The sequence below is a fragment of the Odontesthes bonariensis genome, chromosome 11 (assembly GCF_027942865.1).
Source record: "Odontesthes bonariensis isolate fOdoBon6 chromosome 11, fOdoBon6.hap1, whole genome shotgun sequence".
NCBI lineage: Eukaryota > Metazoa > Chordata > Actinopteri > Atheriniformes > Atherinopsidae > Odontesthes > Odontesthes bonariensis.
Genome location: NC_134516.1, coordinates 5,237,885 through 5,253,362, shown reverse-complemented (window position 1 = coordinate 5,253,362; position 15,478 = coordinate 5,237,885). Strand labels below are relative to the sequence as shown.

Sequence of the window (15,478 nt, the reverse complement as noted above, 5' to 3'; positions counted from 1 at the left end):
TGACTGAATGTAAATAAGTTGGTGGCCTCTTTGTGTGAAAGGCGCAGGTTTTTTCTTCAAGTGTAAACTAAGCTACAGTTAACGCTAGCTAGTTAGCAGCAGTTAGCTAGCATCTCTGTTAGCTCCGGTTATATTTAGTTTAAAGGTTAAGCAGAGAATGAGTGAATGTGGTGCTAAAACGTGGCTACTTCATGTGACAGTAAATTTAAACAGAGCAGACTTTATAGTTCTCGCTGTACCATGGTGCTGGTGATCTGACTTCCGGTTAAATCATGAAGCAGTGATTGGTGTAGCTGTGCGGTTTAACCGCTAGAGGGCAGTAATAACGGCCGTTTCATTTCCCAGCGCTTCTTCATGGCAGATATGAATGAATAAACTCACACAATAAGGTCTGTGGAACACAAACATGATGCATGATGAACTTCTCCACTGTAACATGTGTTTAGGTAGAATTAAGACTCTTCTGAGGCTCCAACAACTTTCTGCTTTCAGCCTTTCTGCTGCACAGGATGCAGAAGCTGCAAACTCTCCTGAAAAACCTGCTTTTTAAAATGGAATTATTATTTTTCAGTGCTTTTGACAGTTCTGACTCTTTGAATATAAGGTGACTCAGACATATTGCATCATAATCAGACCTCTACGTGATGAAGGACACTGCTTGGCCACAGAGTTGGAAACATGGCTGCTGATGGAAACTGAAGTCAGACCCGTTACTTATTTGTTTGAATATTTTTTAGTTATTAAACCATTTGTTTGTTGTTGTTGTTTTTTTGCGTTTTTAATCCATTTTTGTCTCCTTTTCCGTCTCTTCTGGGGTGAAAATAAACAAAAACAAAGACGGCTGAAATACGTCACAGACCTGAGACGATGACGCCGTAAGCGTGCGCCGCCGGTGCTGCTTTGACGTTTGCGACGCGCGTGACTCCGGTAAAGATGTTGGTGTTTCACGATGAAGTTGAGGTGGAAGACTTTGAGTACGATGAGGAGACGGAGACGTTTTATTTCCCGTGTCCCTGCGGGGACCGCTTCGCTATAACTAAAGTGAGTCCGCTGGGAGCTGATGGCCGACTCCGATTGTGTTCAAACCAAAGTCCACTTTAAAAATCTCTGATTATTACTCTGCTCATCCTTTGGGGAAGTTAAACATTGAGCAGTTAATGTTTTATCGTTTCCATAATTCTCCAACGTCTTCGGATGCATTCTGCTCAGAATCATTGAGTATTTTTTGATTATATTTACATTTGTTTAATAGTTTTTATAGAGTTTTTACCAGAAAGTTGCTTTTAAACATGGCGACAATGATTCAGAATGTCGTTGTTTTACCTTTGATGTTCAGTTTACAGTAAGAAGCCGAATTAAGTTGATCATTTCCACTGAAAGCAAATAGATGATGAAGAGTCAGGGCATGGTTTGTTAGTTTGTGAATGAAATGGGTTTAAATGAGTGTTGCATCATGAAGACATGCTGGTGCAGAACTCTCAGCTGAGCTGATGGGTGCTGACAGAAAGCTGAACCTGAGAGCTGTGCTTGTGTTTTTAAGGAGGACCTGGAGAACGGGGAGGAGGTGGCCACCTGTCCCAGCTGCTCGCTCATTGTTAAAGTCATCTATGATCAGGTAGCTGCTGAATCCTCAGGTTGCTCACCCTGATCCAGTTGTTAAAGACCAGCTTTTAGCAGGAAAAGCGGTTCCAGATCAGCTCCTGCTTAAAGCTGGATGTGAAGGTCAAAACCGCAGAGGAACAACATTAAGTTCATCTTATTTTCTTAAAAGTTTAATGTTTTCGGGCCTCAAGCCAAGTTGGAGATGGCAACCATCCCAAAGTCCATCCACCTGAGTTTAGGCTAAATGACCCGTCTGGGAGAAAAATGGGCTTCTGGGAAAAGCCACATCAGGTTTATTCTTGAACAGGACTCTTCTTCTTTGTGCCTTTTTATGGCGGTAAGATGGCCGCCCTGACGTGTGGGACGTCAGTGGTTCATTCTGAGGCCATAAACACGTTAGACACTAATGTGAGGTGGGTTTCTCTCGGGTTCAGACTGTTTACTGACTCTGATTGGTACGGTGGCCCTGAAGTGCCAAACACAACGACATTAAAGGCCTACAGAAAGCTGACACTACACCCAATACATAATGATAATACATACACAGAGGAACAATAATGATCATTAGACTCTACACCAAAACATTTCATAAACGCATGAAATTTGCGATTTTGAATTTGCCGCTTGGAAATCCTTCCTGGAATTCCAGACTGGGGGCGGGGCTTCCGTGTGACGTCACAGTTGCCATGGTTTTTTCTGGCTGCCGCTATTAGTATGCTTGTTGAGTGGTGAAGGCAATAAAACGTTGGGTTCAGTGCAGTTTTTATTGCGAGTAGATGAACGAAGTGCTGTGGGTGCGTGTGTTGCCCTCAGCAGCAGCAGCTCACACCACCGGGGACAGAGGAAGCAGAGAGACCCGCGGTCTTGTGTCTGTGCCTCCCTGTCCGCCTGCCTCCTCTCTGGTGAAATCAGCCGGAGCCATCCCGCCGTGTTCAGCTCCCTGCGGTGCGGACGCTCAGGGGGAATCCACCTGGCGGAGAGTGTGTTCGCCCTCCGCCAGGTGGATTCCTGTCCGACCGCGGGTCTCTCTGCTTCCTCTGTCCCCGGTGGTGTGAGCTGCTGGTGCTGAGGGCAACACACGCACTTCGTACATCTACTCGCAATAAAAACTGCACTGAACCCAACGTTTTATATTTCCAAGCAACGTCCCGCGGCACACATCGAAATTTGCCGTGAAGAAGCTGTCCAGGTCTGGCAAACTGCTGGCTTCGCTACTAGAACTACTGGGGGTTGTTCCAGCAGCTGGCACTCGCGACGTCACGCACCTGTCGTTCCAGTTTGCCAAATTCGAGTCAAATGTGGTGATAGTTTATTGAGCCTAATCAGGACTATCCAGGGGCCTAAAATTATTTTAAAATCATAAAAGAATTCCATGGTATATAAGGAATCGATCTGCTATTTCAGTTTTGTGCAAAAAATCACCTTTCTGTAGGCCTTTAACTCAAAACAGAAAAGGTACCCTTGGCGGAATAAATCGTCGCTGATTGGACTGGTGGTGGTCCGAGCTTTAAACCGGAAAGATTATGGTTTACATGTTTTCAAAATAAAAGCGCTGCTAGTGACAACGTACACGCTGCGATTAAAGACTATTTAGATGTAAATATCCCATCTGCTTTATCTCTTGATGTTAACAAAAAGATCTCAAAAGATATTGACAAGATGTTATTAAACTTTATATGGCGGAACAAAAACCACTATATTAAAAAATCTTTAATAATGAACTTATATGATAATGGTGGCCTTAACATTTTAGACTTTTACACTTTAAATAATACTTAAAAATATTTAAAATAAAAAATAAATTGGTTTAAACAATGTATCAAGAACCCATCTTCAATTTGGAACTTCATACCAATATTGTTCCAAATGTAGTGTCTATGTGGGGAAAAATCTTTTTGTAGCTCAATGACCAAGAAAGAAGCATCTGTTTATGAAAGAAGGATAGTTTTGAGGAGATTTTTTTCAACATTATTATTACAAAGTAAAAAGAAATTTAGGCCTTCTAATTTAGAGAAAATAACATTTAGTATGAAGTTCCAAATTCAAGATGGGTTCTTGATAAATTGTTTAAACCAATTTATTTTGAAAGTATTATTTGAAGTGTAAAAGTGTAAAAAGTTAAGGCCACCATCATCATATGAGTTCATTATTACTTACTTTTTAATATAGTATTATTTAATAGCAGCGTGTACGTTGTCACTAGCAGCGCTTTTATTTTGAAAACATGTAAACCATAGTCTTTCCGGTTTAAAGCTCGGACCACCACCAGTCCATCAGCGACGATTTATTTCGCAGAGGGTACCTACCTTTTCCGTTTTGGTTAATGTCGTTGTGTTTTCTCTTTTGCTGTTGTGTTTGGCACTTCAGGGCCACCGTAGGTTGATCCCATTTGGAGCTCCGCTGTGAGAGAAAAAGGTTGAAATGTTTAAGGAAATCCAGACTGACCCAAAGCCGTTTGTGTTTCAGGAGTTGTTCGTGTCCGGAGAAATCATCGCGGCTCCGTCGGCCTCGGAACACAAACTGCAGCCGGCTCGGTCCTGAAGGAGGAAACCAGTTTGTACAAACTTTATTGGAGCAAAGAGACGCTCGGAGTGACGCTGAGCCTCGTGTTTTCCTGTGCTGGCTGGTGGTTTCATGTTAGCTTTCCTGTTGCGTTCATGGGGAGGAGCGGCGTGTTTTCCCCTGAGCCAACGTCCCGCTGGAGGCCGGAGACGGCCGGAGCGGCGCCTGGTTCCAGCCGCGTCACGCTGCATTCGTATACGACTGGGAAAACTCAGAGAGCGCTGCACCACTGATCCGGTTTCCTGGTCGGGGACGTGAAGCAGACTTCCATGTTTCACATCCTCTGCTGGAAAGGTCGCCCACAGAGTCTTCCATCTGCTTTTTTTCTTCCAGGGAAACATCGGACGGCGTCCCGGTGGCTCAGCAAAGAGGCGAACTCTTTACCGACAGTAAAAAATGACGTGAGCACCAGTTCAGACTTCCCCTTCGGAGGTCTTTCAGAGCTGCAACAGACTCTCTGCTGGTGCTTTCTGCTAAAACTCGCCCGTTTGAAGCTGAACGCTTTGTCTCACATTTCAGCCGTTTGTCTGGGATGTGGAACTCAGGCTTAAAATCTTGTAAATGTGGCTAAACGGAAGTAAAACCAAGTGCCTGCAGCTGTGAGTCGCCTTCATATCGAAGCTGTGGCTCATTAGCCGACTTCAGACTGTTGGGAGCCATGATGGCGACATGAACCAGAGTGTGTGTGCACGGATCAAATCTACATCTGAGGGCAGCTCGACCCTGCAGGATTAAAGATCTGTCTTTTAAAACTGTTTCATTGTATTTATTAAGATGCAACGGGTGAAATTTGTCCCTCTCAGGCTGCTGTACTTCTGTCTGAAAGTGGACTTTGTGCTGTTTGGGTCAGGAGAGACGTCCCCTGAGGAAATTCTATTAAACAGACATTTAAACCGTGTTTGAACAGTTTGCTTTGATAAAAAGAATAAAAACACAAGTAATAAAGTTGGAATGCTACCGAGTTTTATTGTGAATATTTTGTTCATCAGAAAACTCATCCTGAAATATCTTAGCAGTTAGCATTTAATGAAGAATGTGACTAAATTTAATTAAAAAAAAAAGACATTTTCCACTCATCAAACATCAAAGGAAGTTAATATAAAATCTCCTGAGTTTAACTTGAATTTATCTTTAATAATGAAGCAGAAAGTAAGAGAGAAAGATTCTTAACATCCCAGTTTTAGGTCAAGTGAATGCAGCATGATTTCAGGTTCAGACTGATGGAAGAAGAAGAAGAAGCCATTAAAGGCCATGAAGATGCGTCCCTCTCAGCGGTGGATCCTGCGTTTAAATGAAGGCGTCTGCAACATGTCGATGACCAGTGGAGGCGGCGCATTCCACCAGATGTGTCGCAGCGGGAAAAATGTTCGTAGAGAAAGTTCCAAATGAGCCGAATCTTTGCCCCGGCGACAGATGTGCTGGAGAGAGGCGGCCAACCGGCCCGGTGCCGATGGCGGCTTTTTTCAATGGTGTGTTGGGAAACGTTGCCATGTCAACAGATACATAGGGTTAGGGTCAGTCAAATTCAGTTCAGTTTTATTTTTACATGATATTTATAAATCACAACAAACATCATCTTAGGAGGCTTCTAAAGGTAAAGTCCTGAATTACAGCACTGATGGCAAAACAAAGACATCCACTTATAGTTCAGGGTATCAAGCACATATTTCAGAAATATGCTTTCATGTTGACAAGAAAACTGCAAATTATTTGATCTTATCTTAAAATATTTTTTTTTTACATAGAAATTCTACATTAAAAGTATCAGTTTGTCACATGTGCAGCAAACTAACTGCAGCTGACATCAACTGAATGGTCTCAGTGTGAAGCTTTGACTGGAAACACACAGAAAAACAACTTCCTGGAAGAATGGCAGCTTCCATCTTTAAAGGACCGGAAGAGGAAGAAGTTTCCAAGGAATCATTCAGAAGAGTTTCAAACAGAAACTGACTGAGTCCATGAATCTGAAAAGGTGTTTCTGAGTGAAAGAGACAGACATGAACAGACTGAACTATCTGTTCAGCAGGGATTCTCTGACAGGAGGACACTCTGTGTACTCAGCACAGAGACAAACAGGAACCAGGAGACCAGACTCCAAATCCAGGATGCAGAGGTTCTTCAGTGAATGTGGTGCTGAAGGTGTGGAGGTGGATCAGTGTGTCAGAGGAGACTCTGTAGAAGGACAGAGTGCCAGCAGGACGGTCCACATACACTGCTGCTCTGTTACAGACAGAGGAGGAGGAGGAGGAGGAGGAGGAGGGGATGGGTGTTACTCTCTGATTGTGATAGACAGAGTATTTACCTCCATCAGTGCAGCTCAGACTCCAGGACTGATCATTCCCTCCAAACACACAGTCTCCTCCTCTCCTGCTGATTCCTCTGTAACTCACTGATATATCAACTCTTCCTCTCCACTCGACCTCCCAGTAACAGCGACCAGTCAGAACATTGCTACACAGCAGCTGATAGCCATCAAACCTGTCTGGATGATCAGGATATGACTGAACCTCCTCCACACATGTCACCTTCCTGTTGTTGTCAGACAGTTTCAGGACTCTGTTCACTGTGTTTGTGTCGATTGTGAGTTGGCAGGAATCTGATGGAGAGAACAAACACAGTCCAGCTGCAGTTATTGATCCATCATCTGTTCACTTTGATCAATGAGTGATGTGACAGTGTGGCGATGGCTGGATGTCATGAATCAGATGAAGAACACACTCACACTTCCTCAGCCCTGGTGTCAGCCATCGTTCTCCAGCAGGCTCCACCCTGAAAGGAGGAAAATAACTGTCACATGTTTCAGGACTCCAGAAATAGTATCTAGAATGAGCCGGTCCCATTCCAGCTGATACTGGAGGAACGGTGGAGCACATGCTGCCAGTCATAGCCATATATTCTGCTTATGTCCCAAAGTAAAGACACTCTGGGGAGAGGTATCTGATGCTCTGTACCTCGGGATGCTGCTGTGGCTCTATTAGGAGTGATGCCTAAAGGGCTGAATGGGAGGCCAGAGAAACATCTGTAAATATATTACTCACAGCAGCACTGAGCTGCAGAACTATTAGATGGCTGAACCCCCCCTTCATATAACATCTGGATCCAGAAGGTTTGGGGCCTCCATCAGATGGAGCACATTACAGATCTATGAAGGCTCCTAAAGTCCATCTTTACTAACCGCTGGAGTCCTGTCGGCTCTTTATGAACACAATGAGACTGCTTAGCCTTCCTGCTCTGCCACCTGTTTCCCATCATCCACACAGAGCCTCACAATGTTTCAGTGCTGCTTTCCTCATCACTTATTTCTGTGTGGGCTTGTACATATGAATGTCTGAATGTGTATATTTGATTTAACATATTTAATGTGGCCCTGTGATGGAGGGCGACCTGTCCTGGGTGAACCCCGCCTCTGGCCCCGCTGGGAGGGGCTCCGGCCCCCCCGCGGCCCGACCGGCGGATTCAGCGGGTGGAGAAGGTGGATGGATGGATGTTTCATGCATTTCATTGGGAGTGGATATTTGTTCTGTTGGTCTCTTGTTTGCTTTTGATCTTAATTTGGATATAATGTGTGTAATTATCATCTCCAGCTGGATCGAGAAAAGTGTAGAAACTGAACGTCGGCGCTGAAAACCCAATAAAAAACAAGTTCAAACTAAATGTTTTCTGCAGTCAGATGATGGAGATGATGAAGTTTCTGTCTCTGAATTCAACTTTGGAAGAATTTTCACTTTGATTTTTCTCTCATTTCTGAAGCCAAATATGAGCTTTAAACACTGAGCTGAAATCTCTTCAGTCTCTGACATCATGGTCTCTCCTGATGGTCACATTGTTTCTGCTGACTCCTCCTCTCAGAATGTTTCAGGGCAGCCAAACATCCAGATCCTCTCTCAGGGCGCAGGTCTAACCCACATGTACGCATTTCCAGATGTACGCTGAACATGGTTCTAGAAATCTTTGTGCTAAGCTAGGCTAACATGTCCTGGACCCATCTGTGCGTCTGGTCCAGGGTCAGAGGACCAACAGACACTTCTCACTGTTGTTCCTGCAGATGTTCTCCTTGGAGACCTCCTCCACAAATATCTGCTGTTCATGTCCAACCAGCGTTGGTGCTGTGAGCAAAGGAAACAGGCTCCTACATGTGTGATTGTTCATGTAACACTCAGCAGGAAGCAGAAGCACAGGGCTGAGTGCAGCACAGAGAACATGTTCCCAGCTCTTCCTCCTCTATCAGACATTGGGCCTCAAGCAACAACCATTCAAACGCACAGATTTGTTCTTAAATCGTCCGTACGAGTGATTTAAGAGAATTTGCGCATTCACCAATCTTTTCGTATTTTACGTTTTCTTTCAGGTACGAACAGAATTTACGAGTGATCCAGACCTGTCGTAGGAGTTTCGTAAAATAGTCCGCTGTTATTCCAATCAAGTTTGCTTGACTAATGGATTGTATATTTAATTACTTTGAAGAAAACATAATAAATATATACATTATTACCCCATAATTATACTGACATTATTTTGTTTGACTTAAATTGTGCACTAATTGAAGGTTCATTTGAATCTGTAACGGGAAGCGCAGCGGCTGTCTTGCTACTTTTGGATGCCTCAGCGCGTCAGGCTCTTGGAAGAGACCGTGTGGAGACAGACTAATGGCTGACATCGCGATTAAGATTCCCAAGGACTGTGCTGCTGCTAATATGCAGCTTGCTAGAGCCACAACTCCAGATAGAAACACGCCCATCAAACCCAATTTCACCACACGTCCAGGTCCTCACCACCCTTGGATTTTTGGCCACTGAACCTTTCAGAGGGAGACTGGAGACAGATCGGTACATGTGTCCCAGTCCTCTGTGAGTCGTGCGCTCCCCTTGGTCATCAAAGCTCTCATCAGTTTATCACCCATGGTACATCATATTCCCATACACCGCTGTCCAGCAAGTACAAATTAAGAGGGACTTTCATGCCTTGTCTGGACTGCCAATCATAATCGGAGCACGAGACACATATACGCATCAAAGCACCACTGAGCTGAAGGCCAGGTGGGTGTGTCTCGATACCTCGTTCATGGCAATATTGCGCCATGAACGAGGGTCTCCACCTGAACCAGCCCAGGCAGACCAGAAGCTGTGGTGCTAGAAGACCCCCCTCATGGACCACCCCATCAAAGAGCCATCATGATGAGGCAACAACTGATTGCACGGCTTTAGTTGCAGTCATCGAGCGCCTGCCCATGGTGAGACTAATTTTTTTTAAGTCATTTTCATATCAAACCATTTCTATTTTTTATTTCGGTGACATGGTATTAACAGCACTCGTAATTGCTTCCCATTTCTTGGCTTTAGCAGGTCCCGAAATTCCACTGCTGACACTGCTAAAAATGACAGATTTTCCTCTTTGGATCTCTGAAAGCAGAACTTCAGTCTCAGAGCCCCTAAAGTTGTTCTTTTTGCGCCTTTATGTCATTCTCATGACTCAACACTTCCTGGCACAGGAGAGAGGAAGCACAGCCTTATATGGTATCATTTAGGGCGTGGAGTATGCAAATCTACTATCCTCGTGCACGCACAGGTGGGATTCATCATTTACGCAGGTCGTTTACACACTTTTTCCGAAGTTAAGAGCGCTTGTTGAATCTGACGTGGGGTGTTCGTACGAGACCTTCTTACGAAAAAATTGAGAGAAATTTAGAATAAAAATACGAAAATGTTCTTGCATGAGGCCCACTGTGAGGCTGCAGCAGGCCTCTCCATACCTGAGTGTGTGTGGATCCTTCAGTGCGGCCCTCAGCAGCTTCTCTCCTGAGGCTCCTGGATGGTTGTAGCTCAGGTCCAGCTCTCTCAGATGGGATTTGGGGTTGGAGGTCACAGCTTCAGCCAGAGAAGCACAGCCTTCCTCTGTGATCAGACAGCCTGACAGGCTGCAGACACACACAACAACAGAAACTCTGAGAGAACTGCTCTGAAGCTGAAGCTGAATGTCTGCAACTGTCTCACATTACTGACTCTGTGTCTTCACAAATCACAAACACACCACACACACGTGGATGGACCTGATTTCTGCTCCCATTTTAGCCCCGAACACATGCAGCCACTCCCCACTGAGTCCTGTTCAGATAGAAATGTGCTCTGCACCACAGTGAGAGCAGCAGTGAAGAAGAAGCTGATTTCACTGATGTGAACCTGAGACGCTCGTCAGCAGGGGCGCCGCTAGGGATTTAACAATTATTTTCATGGGCCCCAAACAGCCGGTCAGGAGGCTTTATGATGAATTATGAGGAATTTACGATGCTATTTTACAGAAAACTATGCATTTTGATGGCATTTTCAGTCCGTTTTTGGTTTTCAAAAATGTGTTCCTTCTACTTTTCCTTCTCCTCTTTCTTTCCTTTCTTTCCGTGTGTGGCTACCTGACTTTGAGGCATATTGCCTTCTCTGCCTTCTTACCCGCTGCGGCGCTGCAGCTGATCCAGTCGGACTGAACTATTTCACATAAATAGAGAGGGGGGGGGGGTTGTTTCCAAAACAAATAAAGTTATTGTTACCGGAACATTGTAAATAAAATATATTTGTGACTATAAGTTAGTTAATAACTTAGTGTCACATTATTTTCTGTCAGTGTTATAACTTTATGGGAGCCTCTCTGGGCCCCTCTTAATCATGGGCCCCTAGAAGCCTGAACACGGTTCTGAGCCAGGTTTGACGGCTGCTCTGCGGGGCGAGTATACGTGTCCCATACTGTATGTGTTGTAGCGAGTGAATCCACTGAAAGGGAACGTAATGTCATGCGTATCAGTTCAGTCAGAAGGAACGAGGTCCAACGCTTGTTTACAGCTGGTTGGCCCCGCCCATCAGGTGGGCTCAGGAGGACAACTCACTCAAAGAACTTTGTAGGAATCTGCACTCTACTTTATTTACTGGAGGAGAACGCAGCCCAAAAGGAAACTGAGCAAATGAGCCAAAAAAGACTTTCCAGGTTGTTCCAGGTTCAGGTTCCAGGTTCAGGTTCCAGGTTCAGGTGAGTTCCTGTGGTGTCAGAGGCCTAAAGCTGCTGGAACAATCATACAAAGAGCATCCACAGGTGTTCTGTTACCTGAGAGTTTCCAGTCTGCAGTTTGGACTCTTCAGGCCAGCAGACACCTGCTTCAGCCCTGAATCCTGCAGGTTGTTGTTACTCAGGTCCAGTTGTGTCAGGCTGGAGGACTGGGAGCTGAGAGCTGAGGACACAGCTGCACATCCTTCATCTGAGAGGTTACAGACGCTCAGCCTGAGGAGACAGTTACAGAGAAAAAGAACAGCTGGGATCAGAACCAGTCAGCTCTAATGCTGACTGTGGACTGAAAGCCCACTTAGAGGGAACATCAGGGTTAGAAGCCTGTGATCGTGTCCGTGCGGTGGTTTTTATGCTCAGAGACGCATCATGAGTGAAACAAGGAGTCCACACGGTGGCTGAGCCTTTCCACCCTGGAGCTGCAGCTCATCAGAGACAGTCTCAGAATCTGATTCAAACAGCAGAGGCTTTCATGGGGAACAAGCTGAGGAACTGATCCCATCAGACTGATGGTGGGGCTGACTTCAGAGCTGCCCACCGGGAACAAAGGCTAACATTTATCAGCACTCTGCTCCAGCATGAAAACAGCCTCACCTGAGAGTTTCCAGCCCACAGGTTGGACTCTGCAGTCCAGACAGCAGCTTCACTCCTGAATCCTGCTGCAGGTTGGAGTTTATCAGGTCCAGTTGTGTCAGGCTGGAGGACTGGGAGCTGAGAGCTGAGGACACAGCTGCACATCCTTCATCTGAGAGGTTACAGACGCTCAGCCTGAGGAGAAGATGTTAAACAGTCTTACATTCAGTCACATCTAATAAGAACAGTCACATAAGGGACAGTAATGATGTGAAGCTGCTCTGCAGCCACAATATCTCTGTAACTTCCACTGAGGAGTCTCTGAATCTGGTGATGTGCACTATGGTTCCATTCTTGGTGTTTTATATTCATCTTTTTAATGGACTTTAATTACTAATCCACAGCAGAGATGATGAAAATGTCTCCCATCGCCCACAAATATCTCACTATACACAGAAACACTTTATTAGGGATTCATGAAGGCTGATCCACAGATATACGATATATGATTTTAATAAGCCCGCCAACTACTTTTAATTAAAGAAAAATTCACTATGTTTTCTTCTTTTTGTGTGCCCTTTACTTAACCTCTTTTAAGGTTAAAAAAAGGGGGGGGGGGTAGGGTATTGGAGGTGAGTGTCAATGTTCTACCTCAAGATTTCTGTAAATCTTTTTTCTTCTTATATGTAACTGTTGTACTTTAACAAAACTTTGATACCATTTAGAATTACACTAGCCCAAGCTTTGGGTTGTTGCAGACTAGATCAGAGGAAAGTGACACAGATCTGGAGACGTTTTACTTTGTGGATTTAAAGCAGATGTGAAGATGTTTTCAGATTATTGCATCACAGAGACTGTATGAAGCTGAAACAGCAGAGAAACCTGACCTGAGAGCTTCCAGCTTACAGTGAGGACTCTGCAGTCCATCAGACAGCTGCTTCACTCCTGAGCCGTAGATACTCAGGTCCAGTTGTGTCAGGCTGGAGGACTGGGAGCTGAGAGCTGAGGACAGAGCTGCACATCCTTCATCTGAGAGGGTACAGCTGCTCAGTCTGAGGAGGAAATAATGAGAGAAGTAGGAATCTGGGACTTTCTCTCCTATAGAAACAGCAGCAGGATATTCATACACATCCCTCTATATCTGTACTCACACAGCTTTGTTGGAGGCTTTGACCACTGGCAGCAGCATCAGAAGATCCCTCTCTGAAGCAGAGTATTTATTCAGGTCAAACACATCCAGATGTTTTCCTGATGACAGTAAGATGAAGACCAGAGCTGACCACTCAGCAGGAGACAGTTTATCTGTGGAGAGACTTCCTGAACTCAGGGCCTGTTGGATCTGCTCCACCAGAGAACGATCCTTCAGTTCATTCAGACAGTGGAACAGATTGATGCTTCTCTCTGCAGACAGATCCTCATCGATCATCTCGTTTATGTAACGGACTGTTTCCTGATTGGTCTGTGAGCTACTTCCTGTCTGTGTCAGCAGGCCTCGTAGGAGCCTCTGATTGGTCTGCAGGGAAAGACCCAGGAGGAAGCGGAGGAACAGGTCCAGGTGTCCGTTTGGACTCTCTAAGGCCTTGTTCACAGCACTCTGATGGAAGAGAGTCTCTGCAGACTCATCTTCTCTTGTCTCAGAGGTCTGGTAGGTTGTTTCTTCTTGTTCTTCATCTTCTCTCATCAGGTTGAGTCCAGAGTTGATGAAGGTCAGATGCACATGAAGAGCAGCCAGAAACTCCTGAACACTCAGATGGATGAAGCAGAACACCTTCTCCTGGTACAGCCCTCTCTCCTCTCTAAAGATCTGTGTGAACACTCCTGAGTACACTGAGGCGGCTGAGATATCGATGCCACACTCTGTCAGGTCTGATTCATAGAAGATCAGGTTTCCTTTCTGCAGCTGCTCAAAAGCCAGTTTTCCCAGAGACTCAATCATCTTCCTGCTCTCTGGACTCCAGTGTGGATCTGTCGCAGCTCCTCCTTCATACTTGAGCTTCTTCACTTTGGCCTGAACCACCAGGAAGTGGATGTACATCTCAGTCAGGGTGCTGGGCAGCTCTGCTCCCTCTCTGGTGTCCAACACATCCTCCAGAACTGTAGCAGTGATCCAGCAGAAGACCGGGATGTGGCACATGATGTGGAGGCTTCGGGATGTCTGGATGTGGGAGATGATCCTGCTGGCCTGCTCCTCATCTCTGAATCTCTTCCTGAAGTACTCCTCCTTCTGTGGGTCAGTGAACCCTCTGACCTCTGTCACCATGCCAACACAGCCAGCAGGGATCTGATTGGCTGCTGCGGGTCGTGTGGTTATCCAGAGGCGAGCAGAGGGAAGCAGCTTCCCCCTGATGAGGTTTGTCAGCAGCACATCCACTGAGGTGGGCTCTGTAGCATCAGTCAGGGGCTCCCTGCTGTGGAAGTCCAGAGGAAGTCGACACTCATCCAGACCGTCAAAGATGAACACAACCTGGAACTGTTCAAAGCTGCAGATTCCTGCTGCTTTGGTCTCAGTAAAGAAGTGATGAAGAAGTTCCACCAAGCTGAACTTTCTCTCTTTCAGCACATTCAGCTCTCTGAAAGTGAATGGAAACATGAACTGGATGTCCTGGTTGGCTTTGCCTTCAGCCCAGTCCAGAGTGAACTTCTGTGTTAAGACTGTTTTCCCAATGCCAGCCACTCCCTTTGTCATCACTGTTCTGATTGGTTCATCTCTTCCAGGTGGGCCTTTAAAGATGTCTTCCTGTCTGATGGATGTTTCTGCTCTGCCTGCTTTCCTGGATGCTGCTTCAATCTGTCTGACCTCATGTTCATCATTGACCTCTCCGGTCCCTCCCTCTGTGATGTAGAGCTCTGTGTAGATCTGATTCAGAAGGGTTGGCTTTCCTGCTTTAGGAATCCCCTCAAACACATCCTGGAACTTCTTCTTCAGAGCACATTTGACTTTACGTCCACAAACTGCAGCAACAAGTTCTGAATGAAGACAAGAAATAACATCAGTAAACAGACATTTCAACCCTGTACAGAATGAGTATCTGAACATCTGCTGTTCTGTGTGCTTTTTGTGTTAAAGCTGCAGTCTGCAACTCTTTTTCAAGCATAATGCCTGGAACTGTCCGGGGATTCTGAAAGTAGTACATTAAATACCCCAATACAAAAAAAAATGAGTTCTCTAGGTCCCCTATATGTCCCGCTTGGTCCCTCCAAAGCCAGCAGGTTTGTTTACAAAATTGCAGACCGGACCGGTAAAAGGTAACCAATCAGGTTACGAGCTGGGCTCTGCTGCCTGTCAATCACCGATTGTGCACGCGCGATACAAGGTAGGCTCGTCCCCACGCTTATTTATCTGGACTATTGAACTTCATTACGGGCTAGTCTACTTACTGTGTCTTCCATGATCGCAAATGACAGGTGAGTTGATGAATGAGGAGTCGTGTACGCGCATCTGGCGTACATGTAGACGTGCACGAGTTCTCATGTGTTTTGATGGGGCGGGACAGGAAGTTGAATAACTTTTTGTTTTTCGGTTAAAAAATAAGCATTTCTTGCATTTTGCGACTACGGAGGTCACCGTTTTCAACTTCAAGCGTTCTGATAGATCATGTAAACTCTTAAAATGCCAAAAATTAGGACTTTACGTATGACAACAACAAATCCTGCAGACTGCAGCTTTAAGTGAATTCTCACAAAATATGCATTTTGG

General features: G+C 45.3%; 2 protein-coding genes across 2 annotated transcripts in view; one reads left to right on the top strand and one right to left on the bottom strand.

The window, feature by feature from the left end:
- Window positions 1-826: 826 nt before the first annotated feature.
- On the top strand, window positions 827-5,120 carry LOC142391505 (diphthamide biosynthesis protein 3-like). Its single transcript, XM_075477322.1, has 3 exons — window positions 827-1,041; window positions 1,541-1,615; window positions 4,069-5,120. The coding sequence occupies exons 1-3, from the start codon at window positions 934-936 to the stop codon at window positions 4,141-4,143; spliced, it is 258 nt and encodes an 85-aa protein (XP_075333437.1). The 5' UTR covers window positions 827-933; the 3' UTR covers window positions 4,144-5,120.
- Window positions 5,106-15,478, bottom strand: part of LOC142391506 (uncharacterized) — a 139,105-nt gene continuing 128,732 nt past the window's right edge. The window contains exons 9-15 of the mRNA XM_075477323.1: window positions 12,933-14,748; window positions 12,669-12,833; window positions 11,803-11,976; window positions 11,251-11,424; window positions 9,914-10,078; window positions 6,887-6,933; window positions 5,106-6,760 (exon numbers count right to left, since the gene is read on the bottom strand). Coding sequence (XP_075333438.1) covers window positions 6,222-6,760; window positions 6,887-6,933; window positions 9,914-10,078; window positions 11,251-11,424; window positions 11,803-11,976; window positions 12,669-12,833; window positions 12,933-14,748 — 3,080 coding nt within the window. The 3' untranslated portion in view covers window positions 5,106-6,221. The remainder of the gene's footprint in view (window positions 6,761-6,886; window positions 6,934-9,913; window positions 10,079-11,250; window positions 11,425-11,802; window positions 11,977-12,668; window positions 12,834-12,932; window positions 14,749-15,478) is intronic.

What these genes read in the sequence shown, in the direction of transcription:
- LOC142391505 (XM_075477322.1), top strand. Translation starts at nt 934, where the DNA reads ATGTTGGTGTTTCACGATGAAGTTGAGGTGGAAGACTTTGAGTACGAT. An exon ending in ACCGCTTCGCTATAACTAAA is followed by an intron (nt 1,042 to 1,540) that starts GTGAGTCCGCTG and finishes TGTGTTTTTAAG; the next exon opens with GAGGACCTGGAGAACGGGGA. An exon ending in TTAAAGTCATCTATGATCAG is followed by an intron (nt 1,616 to 4,068) that starts GTAGCTGCTGAA and finishes TTTGTGTTTCAG; the next exon opens with GAGTTGTTCGTGTCCGGAGA.